Source organism: Heterodontus francisci, chromosome 14 (genome assembly GCF_036365525.1).
Source record: "Heterodontus francisci isolate sHetFra1 chromosome 14, sHetFra1.hap1, whole genome shotgun sequence".
Taxonomy (NCBI): domain Eukaryota; kingdom Metazoa; phylum Chordata; class Chondrichthyes; order Heterodontiformes; family Heterodontidae; genus Heterodontus; species Heterodontus francisci.
Genome location: NC_090384.1, coordinates 58,352,249 through 58,370,953, shown reverse-complemented (window position 1 = coordinate 58,370,953; position 18,705 = coordinate 58,352,249). Strand labels below are relative to the sequence as shown.

The 18,705-nt window shown below is 41.7% G+C and overlaps 1 protein-coding gene across 2 annotated transcripts in view; it reads left to right on the top strand.

Moving 5' to 3' along the window:
- LOC137377064 (ethanolamine kinase 2-like) overlaps window positions 1-18,705 on the top strand; it is a 511,523-nt gene that overhangs the window by 331,486 nt on the left and 161,332 nt on the right. For both annotated transcript variants that reach the window (XM_068046299.1, XM_068046300.1), the window contains one exon: window positions 2,577-2,737. In XM_068046299.1, coding sequence (XP_067902400.1) covers window positions 2,577-2,737 — 161 coding nt within the window. The remainder of the gene's footprint in view (window positions 1-2,576; window positions 2,738-18,705) is intronic.

Below are 18,705 nucleotides of genomic sequence, written 5' to 3'. Positions count from 1 at the left end.
TGACAGAAACCACATCTGCCAAATGGAAACATATTAATTTTGACATATGGAACACTATTTGAACGCTTCCTGGACATTGAAAATAACTTGTTTAAAAAGACCACAGAGCAGTGGCTGAAAACATGGCTGCACATTTGTATTCTGAGAGACAGTTGCACAGAGAGACAATGGAACTACTCCCTGATTCAATTAGCCAAATGGGTTTTGTCAATAGTGATGATCAAAAGATATTGAGAGTCATTGTCTAAGAGCCAGCACTCCACCCCACCCTCTTCATCACCCCCCCCCCCCCCCGCCCCCAACCCACTGAGTATGCCTGGTAAGATTTGATTTTGATTTAGAGATACAGCACTGAAACAGGCCCTTTGGCCCACCGAGTCTGTGCTGACCATTAACCACCCATTTATACTAATCCTACACTAATCCCATATTCCTAACACATCCTCACCTGTCCCTATATTCCCCTACCACCTACCTATACTAGGGACAATTTTATAATGGCCAATTTACCTGTCAACCTGCAAGTCTTTTGGCTGTGGGAGGAAACCGGAGCACCCGGAGGAAACCCACGCAGACACAGAGAGAACTTGCAAACTCCACACAGGCAGTACCCAGAATTGAACCTGGGTCGCTGGAGCTGTGAGGCTGCGGTGCTAACCACTGCGCCACTGTGCCGCCCTTTGAAGAATCAACAAACCTCGCAGCCAATGCTGTCTCAAACAAAGGAGCTAGTCACATGACTAACCTGCTGGCCAACCTTGGAATTGATTGAATTGTGCTCACAATAAAGTTTTTAAACAAACTGCTTTTGAAGACCAGAGAGAAGCAAGGTCTCTCTCTCTCTCTTTGTCTTTCACTCACGGAAAGTTTCAGGGACCCACAGACATAACTTCAGCCTCAAGACAGAAGACTCTGCAACCTTCTGGTACTAGCTAAACAAGTTTGAAAGTTTGCATTAGGCCCCAACGAGAATGGCAAGACTTAACTTCAATCAAAGACTTTACATCCAACCCAAAACCAGTAACTGAATTCCATCTACTACTTCAAACCTTCCCCCTTTGAGTCTTTCTCCTCTTCTGTATCTATTTGTGTGTGTGTGTGTGTGTTATCACGTATGCATACTAGCTTGGTTGCGTCATGTATTTTTAGCAGTTTTAACTGAGTTAGAGTTTTACAATGATTAAACTGACACCCTTCTTGTTTAAACCTGAGAAAATCTGTCTGGTTGATTCCTTTGCAATTACAATTAAAGAGCAGTGAGCAAGGACTCACTGAGGGGAAGCTAAAAAAAAACTGTGTTTTAAAAGTTAAACCTTGTTACGGCCAAACCAGGAAAAGGCTGAGAGGGGAGCCCTATACTCCTTCCTCACCTGGTCATAACAATTATTTTAAAAGGCACAGTTCATATTTTAAATGTGAAACATCCCCAAATTAAGTCTCTGGTAATTCATACTCCAGTTTGTTTTGAAATCTTTTTGGAGAAAGCAAAAGAAACTTACAAATTCTCACAGGAAGAGGGGATACATCCCTCTGCTTCAACTCAGAAATCTACTGATGCACAAAAAGTGCATATGCTCAGGGTGAGCAGCTTATATGTTGTGAAATTCTGCAATCTGCACATTTTCAGCATGCATGGAAATGGTTGGTAATGACCAGTAACTTTCTGGTGCAAGAAAATATTCACTGGGCTTATAAGAGAGGCTGGTGCCTTAAAATAAAATTGTAAAGACAACTCAGTACGTACATATTTTGAAATATTCGTTTTTTAATGTTTTCATTTTTCTTAAAATTTTATTTGGGATGTTAGAAATTTCAGTTACTCAGGAAAAAATTGGCAGAGGGATTTTTTTCACAGTGATTCCATTAATTCTATTTTGTTTCCTTCATTTTTATTATTGCTAGGCTCTCCTGACTGGTCATTCAGGATTTGTTATTTCATAAATCCTTAGTAGTTTTTCATTGCTTGTTTTCCAGTTACTTTTGATTCACATGTCCCTTTCTTGTTCAGCTCTAATTTTCTACTATTCTACTTTGAAAGAATGAACAAACTGTGAGAAAAAAAATGACAGTTGCAGAAGTGTGCATATATTAAATGTCACAATAGTTGAGCTACAGTCCAAGATAATAGGCGATGAAAGGGCACCAATAGCTTCAAAAACCGCCTCGAGTAGGAAAAAGGGGAAAATAGACACATTATATTTTTACAGGATGGGCTATAAACTTTATGAGCACCACTTTTCTGTCCATGGACAGTTTGCATTTTAAAAGTCATGACTTACATTATGCTGGAAGTTTCTCCTGACTAAGTGACAAGTTGAGATCAGCCTATTTACTACAATGTCCAGTACAGCCCATATTGCTCCATGGCCATATTCATGCCCATCTTAGAGGGAGCATTGTACTGGATCCTGAAATAGAATATTGATTGCTGGAACATGTTACAGCTGGCTCCTGTTGCCAAAACATTGATGGTTTATAGGACTCAGTTATAAATTTCACTCCGAAAATTCCAGATTCTTCCAGGCATAATTATTCATTTTGATGACTGTAAGAATAAAGGTTTTGCTTCTGTTTAGGGGTGAATGAATTGGATTTCAGCATGTACCCACCTAAGGAAATGCAGTTGGAGTGGTTCAAGTCCTACCTGGAGGTATATAAAGAATGTACTGGCTGTGAACCAATGGTGACTGATCTGGAAGTACAGAAGATCTATGTACAAGTGAACAAATTTACTTTGGTGAGTACAAGTGCTTAATGCCATTTTTATGTTGTAGATTGCAGCAGTGTGAGAATGATTTTCAAGTGAATGTCAAGAACCTACAAACACTGTCCTTCCAGTTTTTTTGCTTTCAGTAGTAGGATGCTGGGCCTGGAGAAAATACAATAGGCCTGTGTTTACACTGCCTCATGCAACAGCGCTCAGGGCCTACCAAATTTTGGGGCCTGGCCACTATCAGAGGTGCAAGGTTCTTCTCCTTTAGGAACTGTTAGTGTTGTCAGTACTGTCAACAGAAAATGAACAAAGTAGAACAAGCACATGGCAAAATATTGAACAGAACTGCAGTGTGGTTCAGAAAAGCATTCTTTGTAACAAATATTTTATGAGATTGTGTGTAGCATAGAAATTTAAACTTTTCTGTATAAAGATGCATAAGAAGGATACTATCATCCATATTCCTTGAAAACTTACATTATCCATTCCTTTTAAATCATTCTGGGCTGCACTTCAAAAGTAATTCATTAATGGTAAAGTGCTTTAGGACATCCTGAGGATGTGATAGTTGTTAAATATATATAGCACATGATCATGCTCGCTTACAGACGCAAGTAATTTCTTTGATACGTGGAAACACTTGGAGAGTTATTGTTGTCAAGCAATTGTTCTTACTTCAGCCAACTAAATTAATTACCTACAAAATGACTCTTTCATTATTTATTTTAAAAATTGCCTGCCTTAGGTTACCCAATTTTATTGCATGTTTCATACTTACTTGCAAAATGTTTCCATGGTGCCCACTGGCTACAACTACAGGCCCGGAATCTCCATGAGAGCCACCTATAGGGTGTGCCCAATGCAGGTAAAGGCAGCTACCACTATTTTTCTTAAATGATGTGCCACCCTCGATAAAGCATCAATGATGTACTCATGAAACTGGGTGCCCAAGATCTTAATTGCACCAGACACAGAGAATATGAGAGATTGCTTTTCTGCATTTGCTCACTGACTGTCTTGGGGCTTCCCTGTTGTCCTAGTCCTCTCCTGGTTGTGTGCATCTTACTTATAAGCAGAACGCATTGACAGATGATAGGAAGTCTTGGAACACCCCTGTGCTCAGACGAACATTCTCCTGGGGCCACGATTTGGAAATGACTGGCATGGTATTTCTGCTGCCAGGACTCAATGTCAACAGACCTTTGAACTGCTAGGCCAAGGTATTACTATGCCCCTCTGCAATTATATCTTTTGTATTACTGTTTTATGCAAGAATACTATGACGATGAGTACATGCTCTATATAATGTTCCCTGAGGGCGCACAGGTGAAGCATCTCTAATGGGGCCTTTCATGGGAGAACAGAGCAAGCATACATACAAAGAGGGGTATGCTTATCTTGGCCCTTCTCCAGATGCCAAATAATGTTTTCCACCCCTGTCCACTGAACTTGCACTTCTGTCTTAGCAGGAGGCTTGTCTTCTTCAAGAAGATGCACCCTCCTTTGCTGCAGCTCCTGTATCAGGAGTCTCACAGCTTTGGCCACAGCATTCAGTTATGGCAGGGAGTAAAATGAGCTGTAGTAAGTCAGACGAATTGTATGACAGCCCATTTTATGCCTGCCCACCACCCCCCCTCCCCCCACCCCCACCAACCCCCCACCCCCAAAGTTGAAAGCTCCACCCATTATCAATGAAAGAAACAGTTTCTCCACCTTTCTCCTTTCAGCTGCTTTCATTTGCAGATCCAAAAATCATTCGTCCTTTAAAGGCCAGTCAGCCATGAATATGCCTGGTCAACTTTTGTGATTGGCAGCCAACAGCACTCATGGTCTGACATTCCCTGTAAATATTGCATGCACAAAGAGCCTATTTATTGAGGGTGGGAGGCTTTCCTTGAAAATTCAGCAAGACCAAACACCTCCACTTCACTCCCCTACCCCTCCCTCTCACCTCCAGTGAGAGAATATTGACATGCACACCAAAAGTGTGATGATACAACAATCATGGACTAACTCTGAAGAGTTATGAAAAATGGATTTTGTCTTTAAAATAGAACCTTTATTTTTAAAAAGTAATCAATGGTCCAAAAAGAAAAAGGATTGGCATTTTGTGTATTCAAACTGTTTGACAAAGGACAAATCTTCAAAGGTAAAAGGTGTCAAAAGAACCCATCCTGCACCTATCCAAAAACATTCTGAAACAAAGGAGGTGTGAAGTGGCCATGTCCTGGGCCACCACTGTGCGATCATGGGGAAGAAACCTAAGCATCTCCTAACAGGAAGTGAGAGATAACAGCTTTTGCTTAAAGAAAGAGACAGCCAGAGAGAGAGAGAGAGAAAGACTCGCCCATGAGAGGAGCAACATCTAACAGATTGCATTCCAGCCAAGTCAGAAAGGACATGCCCTACTGAAAAATCATTTTACTGTACTGAATGACATTTATTTAACAATGAACTCATTCCTAGTGTTGTTACGGCTAAAACTGATAAATGAGGTGTTGACTTCAGGGTAGCTTTGCACTTTATAAAAGGTTTTTATTTAAGTGTACTTATGACTTTTAACAAGCATCCTTTCATGGGACTGAATTTGTAACTAGTTCCCAAGAGGTTAAAAAATGTAAGTTGCGGTATTAATCACATAATGTCACATAATAATATTGAATTACAGTATTACTAAATCCATTTGTAATAGTTCTGGCATTATATAGTAATTGGGTTGTTTTCTTCCATTTACTGGCCTCCTTCATGCATCGATGGGTCATCACATCAGCAGACTGGAAATGGGAGTATGCATGTGGTGTCAGTTAAACATTTTTTTCAACAAGCACTGTATGTCATGTAACCCACAGTCATATTCATTTCCTTATAGCGTGTCAAACATAACCTTGCCTCCCATATTAATATTCAATTTAACTTCTCCCATTGTCACATTTACCACATCTCCTTGAACTCCCATGCCTTTTCATATTAATCATTTTTTTTACAAGCGCTTTAATGTTGTAAGGTACTCATGCACATTGGTATCACTTTGAACTTTGGATCTGGATTTGGAGTTGCCAAAATATAAGTTGCATTAATTGAAATTCAAGCAATCAAAGCTAGCTTACCAGATGGAAGCAGTCTCCATAAACAAATAAAGAATACTAATTCATCTAAAATAGCAGACTAGACTAAGGCAATTAAGATGCATCACCGTCTTCGCTCCAGACACACTGAGTGGACTACCTGGAAATTGGCTACAAACCCAATAGTATACCCTAGAAAACTGAGAGGTGGACTCACCTTACTTCCTTTCCAATTCTGTTGATCTTGAGGCAGATGCAGCTGAATTCTCATGGTTTAATTCAGTTTCCTTAGTGGTCGAAGAAAATATGTGTGGTGGGGGACTGGAAAGAAAATAAATTATGATTTCAATTCTTTGTTGATTTCATGGGACATGTTTTGGAATTTGCTTGTCATCTAGGAAAAGTCCATGGGGTTTTGCTATTTTCTATCTGAGAACAGAAAGGGTTAATCCAACACTCTCTGTGTATTCCTAAAATAAGACCAGGCTATGAATCACCACAGGCTACATTTAAGCTAAGATTCCACGAAAACCCTATGTAATACTTACTGACTTACTGGTGAGGAACAGTTGATGGCTGTGAAGTGCTGGAATATCACATAGAATGTAGATAACAAATGGAACAATATTTTATAGTCATTTTCAGCTAACTGACCAAGGACATGTGGATCACACCAAACCTTCACTTCAACTACAAATGGTAGTATGCATCCGCTGAACTAACTTAAACAAGGACTGCCTGAGGGGTGTTACAACAATTGAGTAGAATTACATATGAATCCAAATTATGTCAAATTTGGATTTTGGCAAATTATAACTGGACCATAAATTGCAGTTTATGTAATAAAGCATGTTTAAAAACCATAGAGTCTTCCTAGAAGTCTGAGGGGACTATTAAAAGGGTGCTGGAGCAACTCACAAATGGACCTGAAAATGGTCTTAAAGAGAATGCTTTTCCAATGATTTTAAATGGCTATGTGCTGTCTTAATATCATTAATAGATCAATTGCAGCATGCTGCTAAGTCAGTTGATCATCCAGAACATATTGTGAATTAATTCTGATTCTTGAACACTCATGATCACCTCACTATTTTGGAGTGTTACCTATTCAGCTTGTTTACAAGTAGTCACATAGAAGGTATGTGTCCATGTTTCTTTCATGTAAGTAACCGAACCACTTATAACGACCTGATTCAGGTCCATAGTACTACGCTGGCCAAGAAGCGGTTTTACTTCAGTGGGCGTAAGAGATATCAGTGTCACATTCAGACTGTATTAGGGACATCCAGCCTGGATAATTGCTTCTTTAGTGCAATGACTTTTAGCACACTAATACAATAATAAATGGCTTAAGCATTGTGACCCCTTCTTCCAAATCTACAGCCAATTTTAGTTTGTATTTTCCTACCTTTCAACACTCTTGGTTCCATGAAGAGTTCTAGGAACAATTTGAAAACTCCTAAGACAGATCTCTTTTCTGCCTTACTTGGAGGGATCATAACCTGTGTAATATACCCTCCCCATGAATTGCCTCGTCAAAGCCACATTGAACAAGTCTGGCATCTTGAGATCAACAAACAATGTTTAAGCAATAAGGCTTACAGTGAGCATAGTGAACAAACAGATTCGCTTGTTAGCAAAATTTCCCTGCAAAATATTTATGAGGTGACAGGTAGAATGATGACAAGTCAAACATCTTGGTAAGTAACAGTACTGAGTTGCACCTGGGCACTGAGAGCCCAATTCTCGGCAGTGAAAGAAAAATTTAAGACTGATGTCAGAGGTTTTTCCAAACAAATAGTGATCAACAGTTGAAATAGACTACTGGGGAGCGTGATGGAGTCACAACAATGGAATTATTTAAGAAACAATTGGATTTTTTGATGGGGTAGCCATAGATGTTTTCTGGATGGATGAGTTAGGATGGACTGTATGGCCATATACATCTGTTTCTTTTTTGTGAGCTTGCATGTTGCGAATTGTTGTGATAGTCCTTAAGTAAAGTGCTTGGCTTTATCTATCTGGTGATTAGTCTGATTCCCCCAGTTATCTTGAAGACACGTATTTTGAGAGCACTTTAATAATTAGTTTGAGTCTCAAATGTAGTTTGTATATATATATATATATAAAACTCTCAAGGACAATCCCTTATTTTTTTGCCATCATCCTCTTGCAAGAGGTGAGAGTCCTGATGTGAGCATTGGAAATCCAGGGATAAACCCCTTTTTAAATTGCTATGTGAAAATCAATTACGCCAGGAGAAACAGCTGTAAATATAGAAATCTAGCCTTGATGCAATATAGTCTCTGAGAGGCCCTTCTCAATTCTGCATGAGCACACAATGACTCCATTGTGTTTGGACCTCTACAGCTGGGCACTCCTTCTCCCCGAGAGTGCTATGGAAGGCTGCCTTTGTCTGCCAACAAATGTGCGGAAATCACAATGAACTCATGGGTGCTGGAGACACTGTTAGGTGTAAATACACTCTTGTTTCCACAGAGCTCCTTAAGGCCCCATAAAAGTCTACAGCTCCATTTCATTTCATAATTTTATTGTTTTTCATAATAAAACACAGAATTTTCTTCTTTTAGTAATTAGCTGAAAATTTGGCAAAAGGTAATTTATAACTTTTGCTGCGGCAGGCTTTGCACATGACTACAAGGTGCTGATTTTTTATTTAATCACTAACGTTGTTATGAAATTCAGTCAAATCTATTTATATAGAATTAAAGTATAGGCAAAATTAATATTCAAGCCATTTTTAAGCTTGATTTTTCGTTGAATAAGTTCAGGGTCACTTAAATACACAGGCTAACTTCTCCAGTAAAATAGCAGACAAAGTCATTGCATACAAATGATGAGCTCCATGTTCATATTATCACTTAATGTAATTTGTAGACTTATATAAAAATCCTGGATGTTATGTGCAATGGTGAACCAGCCTCATTGCCCAAACTGCTTGGAACTTAACTTGCCCCCACTCCCATCAGCCGATTCAGATGAAGTTCTGTCGATGGTTGATTATTAACACACAGTACAACAGGTAAACCAAACAGAACAACAGTTTTGCTTTACTCATAGTAAAGCTTAAGTCTAAAAGACACTAAGAAAACTGGAGACAAAGGGGGCAATTGGCTTCAATGAAAAGGGAATTCTGGAAAGTTGTACAACAGGCGGGGCATCCAATATCGTACCTTTTCACACTTGCAGCAGAAGTTTAAATTTCCCCCAAATATTCAAATATTCTAGTTGGCCCTATTAACCCTTTTGTGTACCTAAACATTCTTGTTTTCACACACAGTAACATTTTTAGATCCTTTCCTACACGTATGTGTTCCTTTGTGACCTTGGCTACTAGAAAAGGGTAAGGAAAGACTGAAACTGTGGCTCAGCGAAAAGAAGAGAAAAAGAGGAATGCCCCCAGGGTTGAATTTTTAATAAAATCTCATGATTGTACTTTGAAACTCAAAACAAACCCAACCAAAGCAGCAGGTAGTGGACCTTCACCCAGCTCCTCCTTTCCCCTTTCAGATGCAACTGCCTTCCACAATCACATTGGCTCTGCAATTGCCACTTTCTCAACAGCAGTTCAGTTATAATTGTTTGTGTATCAGGTCCCATTAATGATTGTGAGCACCTTATAGAAGTTAGCAAGTGTGATCTTGTGCATATTTTCATAGGCCAACATACCTTTCAGCGGCTTTTAAAATCAGTCTCTCTCAAGCTGAAGATAAACTGCACACCATTTTGCAGACCCAAAACTCCTATTTTTAACCTTTCTAACCAATTAACTCCATTACATATGTGAAAAGAAAAAGAATGATGAACAATGAGTATTAGTTATCTGTATGCACAGCCAAAGAGTTTCAGTGACTTGTAAAGGTTGGGAATATACCTTCTAACATAGCAGGAGAAAACTAGCATTTCTAACATAACTTCCAATTCTGTGCAAAAACTCCGATTTTTGGAACAATTGTAATTTCAAAATAATTCTCAGAAACGCAATAATTTAATGATAAGATTTTTAATTTTACCTGTGAAGTTTCTTAACTGAGATCAAATTATCACGACTACTTTTCAACAGAACAAGACATATGTATATTTTCAGTCAGATCCTAACCATATGAGGTACCTCCCTGCACCAGCACCAAATCGCACCTTTGGAACTTCAAAATGTACATCTTTCTTTATAATTAAGCATTGAGGGCCTTGATGAGAGCTAGAGCACCACTGGCCCTAAGCATTGTTTGCTATTTTCAACAAGTTGGGCCTGATGATAGATTAAATGAAAATGTTCAGATATTTTGCTGTTCGTACCTGATCTTCGAGCTTATCAGTCAGTTGTAAAGAGAGATTTTGGGACATCTGAGCCTCTTTCACAGGGCATGTGAATGCCTTTGTGCAATTAGCTCAAAATTGTAGGGCCGCAAAATTTGGCTCCGTATCACCTGTTTTTTCGACATTGGGTGCAAAATGGCGTCTTGTGCTGTGTGCGCGCACATCTGGTGCAGGCCGTACCAGACGCATTTTGGTGAGGGCATTAGTGCAGGCAGAAAGAGCATGCACCAGAAGTATGCAGAGTAGGCAGATCATGACATCAGCCAGCGTGTAATTCTGATTTGACTGTAGCAATGCCATTGTTGACCTGAATGCTCCAGCTCACACTCTGCCTTAACCTCACACAGCTGAACATATGTTCAGCAGCAGGAAGGAGTTTCCCACCAGAGCAATTTAAAGGGATGATCAACTATTTAAAGGATAGTTGCTGATTGACGTCTTCTGGCTGTTGCTGAGTTTATAGAAGTGCTGTGAGTTTTCTAGTGCTATTTAAAGTTGGTGAAGTCTACAGGGAGCAATGTTGCACATGATGAAAGCCTTGGTTCTGACTACAAGGGCTCTGCTCAGACCATTTGCTCCCAGTCATGGGTACTGTAGTTGCCATTCGCCTTGGCCTGTAGCATGACAGGGAGATTGAGCAGAAGCAACACAGAGGAGGACAATCTACTCACAGAGGATGGAGGAGGAGTGGAGGGGAGAAGCACTCTCACCAGGAAGTCATATTCACCCAGGGTCTTCAGGATGCAATTCTCTTACTTCAACCTCTGTGAGCGACAGTGTGTACATTATGTCCATTTTATGAAGAGGATGCTCATGGAGCTCTGCCACCTGTTGCAGGTGGATCTCAGCTTCAGAGCAGGGCGGTGATGGTGCTGCCAGTGGCTGGAAAGGTGACAGTGGCCATGAACGTCATTGTGTGGGATCCTTCCAGTCTGGAGTATGTGACAGCTCTAACATCTTGCAGTTTACCATCCACTGCTGTATAAGAGTCACTAATGCTGTGTATGCCAGGAGAGGGGAATACATTGCATTCCCTCCTTCCAGAGAGAAGCAGGCAGAGCATGCACATGGCTTCAACAGGATAGCGAGCTTCCCCATGCTCAGGGTGCTATTGACTGCTCACTCATTGCTTTGCAAGTGCCGCATCTAAATGTAGAGCTGTACCTCAAATTCAAAGAGTTCCACTCCCTGAATGTGCAGTTAGTGTGTGACCTTGCTCAGTGTATCATGCAGTTGAATGCCCAGCTGCGGAACAAAAACATAAGAACGTAAGTAATAGGAGAAGATGTAGGCCATTCAATAAGATCATGGCTGATCTTCTACCTCAACTCCATCTTCTCGTACTATCCCTGTATCCCTTCATGCCCTTAGTGTCCAAAAGTCTATTAACCTCCATCATGAATATATTCAATGACAGCATCCACAGCTCTCTGGAGGAGAGAATTCCAAAAATTCACAACCCTTTGAGTGAAGAAATTTCTCCTCATCTCAGTCCCAAATGGCTAATCCCTTATTTTGAGTCTGCAACCCCATGTTATAAATTCCCCAGCCGGGGGAACATTTTCTCAGTATCTACCCTTTTGAGCCCCTTAAAAATGTTGTATGTTTCACTTAGATCACCTCTCATTCTGCTAAACTCCAGGGAATATAGGCCTAGTCTACTCAATTTCTCCTCAACCGACAATCCCCTCATCCTAGGAACCAGTCTAGTGAATCTTTGTTGCATTCCCTCTGAGGCAAGTATGTCCTTCCTTAGGTAAGGAGACCAAAACTGCACACAATACTCCAGGGTTGTTTGCCCGGGCCATCAATTAAGTTGACTTAGCCTGGGATGATGCCAGTCAAAATGAGTGAGTGCTCGGCATTGCATCTCTGGCTGACTTCCCACACATGCAGGGAACCATCGATTTCACACCTATGGCAAGCTGGGCACCACCAGAATGATCAGAAGTATTCGTCAACCAAAAAGGTTTCCACTCCATCAATGTGCAGCTGGTGGGGAACTTCAAAAATATCTTTATGCAGATGTGCACAATATTCCCGGGCAGCTGCTAGATGTTTTCATCCTGTGGCAGTCCCAGCTCCCTGACCCCTCTGAACCTGGATGTAGACTTAAGGGGTGGTTGCTTGGAGACAAAGGATGCCCATTGCAAACTTAGCTGATGACACCTGTCAGAAACTTAACCACTGAGGCCCAACAGTGCTACAATGAATGCAATATCACCATTAGATGTGTGATTGAACTGGGCCATCAGCATGATGAAAATGTGTTTCAGGTGCCCAGACATGTCTGGAGGCTCCCTCTAATATGCAGCAGCCAGGACCTTCAGCCTTGTTGTAGTTTGCTGTGCTCTGCATAACATTGTGCAACAGCAACGCGTGGATCGGCAGGAGCAAGCAGGCAAAGAACTCAGATGCTCCTCAGACAATTTGGAGAGGGAGGAGAAGAAAGATGAGGAGGGTGATTAGGGTGATGCATCCCCAGCTGCTGACTTTGCTGCTAGATGCCCTTATTAATGCAAGGTTCACTTAAGTTGCTGCAGTTCATCTGTGCCACCAGAAAATGCAATGGCCATTCTTGCCCCTTCACCACCCCCTCCCCTGCCCCCCCCCCACCCCCAGCCCAGCAATGTCACTGAAACAAAGACATCCTGCAATAAACCAAACAGCCCTTGAACATCCCCCCCATTGGTCCCCATCCATTCATGTCTTCACTTTCATCATCAAACAAGTTAAAAGGCCACTTATCATCCAATACCCAAGAATGGACAAGATGGGAAAGTGATGAAAAAGTGTAACATTTATGTGGGGTAAATGAAGAAAAACTTAGCAAAGCCACTTTTTCTCAGACACCTACGTGCATACCCTTGTGCAACTACAAAGCCTTACTCTTCCTTTTTCTGCTACTCCTATGTATTGCAAATGGTGTGGCTTCAACAGAGATTGGGGCAGGCTGAGCAGATCCCTGCTCTTGACTGACGTCCTCTGGGATTTGAAGCCAGTGAGGGCTCTTCCAGAGACTGTTCCACTTTCACCTATGCTGAAGCAGAATCATCCATCAGGAGATGAGGCAACATATGTATTACTGACTGAGAGGTGGGCTGTGGGTGAGAAAGCTAAGCTTTTTGAGAGAAGTTCCCACTGCCATGACCCCTTCTATCACCATCCCTCTAAAGCCCAGCCGCAGTTCACTCTGCTGGATTATGCATTGGTGCAGATCAGTGAGGCCCTGTAAGGTCAAGCCTCAGGTATCTGTCAAGCTATTTAAGATGGCAGACATGTTGGTATCCAGAGTCTGAAATGTGGTGTTGAAGGAATGCATTCACTCATATGATTAGAGAATTTGAAAGTCCATACTCTACCCAAGAAAGAAGCCATCATCTCACTGACCTGTGACACCACCTCCTTCATGCTTGAGGTGGACTCCCCTAATCTCTGTGCAATTGTAGTGTGTCTACTTTGAAGGCCTGTCAGTGCATCAGACATTCTCTGCTGCTGCTGCTCAATGATTCTCCTTTTCATTGACAGCCCTCAAGGCACAGCATCTGTGTCCTTGGAGAATGAACTTGGAGGAGGCTGTGCCCTCTGACATTAATTCTCCACCATCTACTCTTACTCACTTGTGATGTGTGAGTTATGAAGTGAAAATCCAACTTTCTGCCTTACCGGTTCCACCAAAGTGCAAGTGTTATGATCAGGTAAGGAGGGGTCGAAAGGCTCCACTCTTTTCCTTCTCCCTGTTTGACTGCAACAGGGTTTATATTTTTTTTAACAATGGATATGCTTACCAATTCAGTGAGTGATTAACACTTTATGTGCTATGATCATAAAATAACCAATTAGACAGGTTTTCTTGAGTTTAAACAAAAAGGAGGTTAGTTTGTTGTACTTAAAATCAAAATCTGATCTCAATAAAAATAATAAACTATGCTCCAACTTTCACACACGCACATACACAAGAATCACACACACACAAATAGTTTACAGAGTGATGAAGAATAGATTGGTTGGATGTTAGAGTCCAGAACAAATAAAAATAATATACATTCTGTGGAGTCTGGTAATACAGTTTTCTTCCGGCTGAACTCGTGGTCCTGAAGTTGCTGGCTGGTTGAGATGGCCACTGGGTTCAGGGTTTTCTTGGAGACAGTGATGTAGATGGCTTTCTCCCTGGAGTCTCTGTCTGCAGCAATGATAGACTTGGATGTTTTGCATTTTGCAGACAGGGTTCGAAACTTACAGTATTACCTGGAGAGAGAGAGAGAGAAAGAGACGGCCCCACTGGGGTCTTGTACTGATTAGCTCTCAAAGCTTGTCTGATGTGTTCAAAAGAAACTCCAAGTTTTCACACAGACTGAGGAGACTGTCACATGAACGTTAGCTCTGCTTCTCTTTCCACAGATATTGCTAAGCAAGTGCTGCTTGATAGCAGTGTCAACGACACCTTCCATCACTTTACTAATGATTGAGAGTTGACTGATGGGACGGTAATTGGCCAGGTTGGATTTGTCCTGCTTTTAGTGCACAGAACATACCTGGGCAATTTTCCACATTGCCGGGTAGATGCCAGTGTTGTAGCTGTACCTGAACAGCTTGGCTAGGGATGCGGTAAGTTCTGGAGCACAGGTCGTCGGCACTATTGCCGGAATATTGTCAGGGCCCATAACTTTTGCAGTATCCAGTGCCTTCAGTCATTTCTTGATATCATGTGGAGTGAATCGAATTGGATTTAATCTTATACACTTCAATTAAATCTCCCCTCAATCTCCTTTGTTCGAAGGAGAACAAACCCAGCTTTTCCAACCTAACCTTGTAACTAAAATCCTCCATCCGTGGAACCATTCTGGCAAATCTCCTCTGCACCCTCTCAAAGACCTTCACATCCTTCCTGAAATGAGGTGACCAGAACTGGACGCAATACTCCAGTTGAGGCCTAAACAGAGCTTTATAAAGGTTTAGCATAACTTCTCTGGTTTTATACTCAATGCTTCGATTTATGAAGCCCAAGATCCCATATACTTTACTAACCACTCTCTCAATCTGTCCTGCCTCCTTCAAAGATCTTTGCACATGCACCCCCAGATCCCTCTGTTCCTGCACACTCTTTAGAACTATAGACTTGGGATATTGTTATATGCATAGAGCATGTTTCTTGTCTTTCCTTGTAAATACTTTGAGGATCTAGTCATTCAGAATATTTACCTCAGTTTCAAGACCATTTCCATCTTTTATGGTTTTTGCCTCTTTTCTAACTGCTCTCTTACTGTTGTGTTGTTGCAAGTAATTTTTACTGTTATGTTTAACTTCAGTTATTGTGTCTATTCCAGGCCTCTCTTTATCTCTCTGACCAGTCTTTTAATATGTTCCTACCTGTTCGTATATTCATCACACTGAGACCCTTACCCTTTCTCTCTGCAGGACTTGTGCAGGACACCTTTCCTCTTTGATACATCTTTAATTTGTTTGTTAATCCAAATTTTATTCTAATTTGTTGATTTTGTGAATGTGTGTACGATCAGCATTATGCCTGTAAATGAATTCCACTCATCTTTTGCTGATTTGTTGAACAATCTAATCAAATGTATCAATTCAACTTAGTACTCTTCTCTTCTGTCTTCAGTCTAAACTGGTACTCTTCCAAGTCTGCAATTTAAGTTGGCACTCTTTTCCCACTCCCGCCCCCCCCCCCCACCCACCCCATTTCATGCGTGTAATCTCCCTCCCTATTCCCACTGTTGATGCTGGCATTTTCCTTCTTCTCTCCTCCAAGCTGCACCCCTCTTGCCTCCCAAAGTGCTACTTACATTTACTGCCCCTTTCCACCAATCTACATCGACAACTGTTTCTTCCTTCATCTCTTTCGTACAGTTCCCACCTCTTAAAACAGGCAGTCGCTTACATTGCCATTAACACCCCAACTGCTTAGAACTTCTTCTAGTCAGGGGTGTAGTGAAAGGTATCTACTTACTTTAAATTTTAATGGTGAATAAATGCTTACATTTAGCTAGCTGTGAACATCAGCATCCACTTGCCTCAGTCACCGACCCACAGATACATCCCTTGCTGCAAAGGTGGCAGAATCAGCAGGAGGAGGAAGTGACAGAATCTGCAGCAAGAGATCAAGAAGGAGTGGGAGAAATGTGTATGATACTTTTGTTTTAACTCTTGCTGCTGCATTCATGAGATTTTGTTATTAGCCTGGAATGTTATAATGATTTCCAGTAAACTATCTGAGATTAGGCTTTGGGCCTTATTTCAATAATTTAGGTGAGCTGCCAGAGCAAAAACATATTATGGGTCGCTTGCCTAGCCACAATCACCATGGATATAGTTTCTTTGACACAGCTCAGACCAGGGACTGAACCAGGAAACCTGCAACTGTGCTTGTTCTATGGCACAATGAGTGCCATTGCTGTCCACCTACCTGTCGTATGTATTGAGTCAGAGTAATGTAAATACAGATGGAACAAGAAGAGGTGACAGCAGAAATGATTTCATAAGACATCTTTTGAACATTATTTTTCTGGTTTTAATATATTTCAATAACTTGTATCATTAAAGACCAAATTAACAATAGGTCATGCACCTTCTTTGCACCACTAGGAAAAGTGGGACCATGGACTTTCTCTTCCCCACCACCCCCACCCTCCCCCCACCCCACCCCACCACTGCCCCCATCTCATCATGAGTTTCCCAATGCTGTCGGAGAAAGTTGCCTGTTAAACCATTCATAAATTCCTCCAGCTTAAATCTGCCATTGTGCAACAGCAGTAGCTTTTCAATGACAATGCCAGTTAGACTCAGAAAAATCTATGCCTATGGGCACAAAGCATCTATTAACACCTGCAACAGGAGCCAAAACCATGGTGTGTGGGTGCTGATCGTCTGTGTTAAGACAAAAATAAGGCTGCAGGATAGGGTTCTGTAGTTTGACATTATCCTGTTTAATATGGTTTGATGGGTTCTTAAAATATGTGGAAGCAACATTGAAGTCAGTCATTTGTATTTTAAAAATACATAAAGAGGAAAGCAACGTAAGCTGTGTGTAAAACGCTTTTCATTTATTGGAAAAGTTGCTAAGCAACTTGCTTTTTATCTTTCGTAACAAAAGAATCCAGTACAAAGAGGTTTTTATGCTGGCAGTGACCTTAAACCCTTTCAAAGCTTAATTCATCAGGTTCGCTGTTGTTACTTTGTGTCTGTTCCTGACCATAGTGAACCTTGCACAGGGCTTGTTAAGTTGAATGGTGACCAAACATAAAGGTGCTCCATTATCTCTGATCAGAAATTGATGCAGTTATGGCTGCAGTGGACTAGGATATTAAATGTGATGTTCACTTAAGGCTCTTCTTCATAGTGAAATACACAATGGGGTCTATTTTTGCTGCTCTGTGCCAGATATGATATTTTTATGCTTTTATTCCCATTTCTACCAGTATATTTAATAGAACCGTGCTAAATCCTCATGTTTTACATCTTTACGAAACAAATATGTTTTTCCTGAGAATCAACTTCAAATCAATTGTAATTGCATGTGAATATCATGCCTTGTACAATATACAATATACAAAGGACAGCAGGATATACATTCTATATGTATTCTATTTCCATTTAAGTCAGAAACTAACAACACTCTGAATCTTTGGGCTCCCCCGCTGGCTGAAAGAGTTTGTTCAGTGAGTAGTTAAGCTATATATATGGTCCTGACTGATCCCAGTTTGAGCTGCAATCTGTGCTAAGTTAGGGACGCTATAGCTGCTCTCTGCACCCCTAGTTTAAGATGAAGAAAATTATTCAGGGCTCTTACTCCTATTGATTAGTCGGCAACTCTTGTTGAAAGAACATGTGTGTTTGTTGGGTGAGGATTTGGCTCTGATGCCCTGGACAATGGCAAGGCCTGCCAACTCTCAACATCACAGAAGATTGCAAATAGATTCGGGGCCAATAGCCACTAGTGAAACATTGGAGGGAATTTTATGCTCTATCCCGTGGCGGGTTTAGAGGTGGGGAGAGCATAAAATTGGGTGGGATGGTGGCCGGGGTGGAGGTGGTGGGGGAAGGATTCCTGCCACCATCCTGCCTCTGCCAAAGTTTAATCCGAGGCAGGAAGGCCTGTGAACAGCCTTCCTGCCCCACTGTTAATTGAGGCCCTTAGCTGGGCAATTAACCTCCAATTAAGGGCCTCTTCCCACCACAGCTTCAAATAGCTGTGCAGCAGGTGGCCCTGTCGCTGCACGGGAAGCATGGCACAAAAAACTGTGAGTTGTTTTCCGGATCCGGGGTGGGCCTCGTTAAAAGGCACTTAGTGCCTGAACGAGGGACCCAGCACCTGGAAGGCGGGGTGGGGGGGGGGCACCTGCTGAGGGCCACCCTCCTTCCTGCCCTTGCTGCCGACCTCTCGCTCCCCCGTGATCCCCAACCTGCGAGACCCCTCCTGCCCTGTTCTACCTGAGGCCTAGGTCTTCGGCCTCAGTATGTGCACCTCTAGCAGCAGCTGGCATCACTCCAAGGGCAGGACTTCCGGAGACAGGGTCCTTGATCCTGTGGAAGACCTGCCACTGTCCACTTAAGTGCCTGATTGGCACTAGA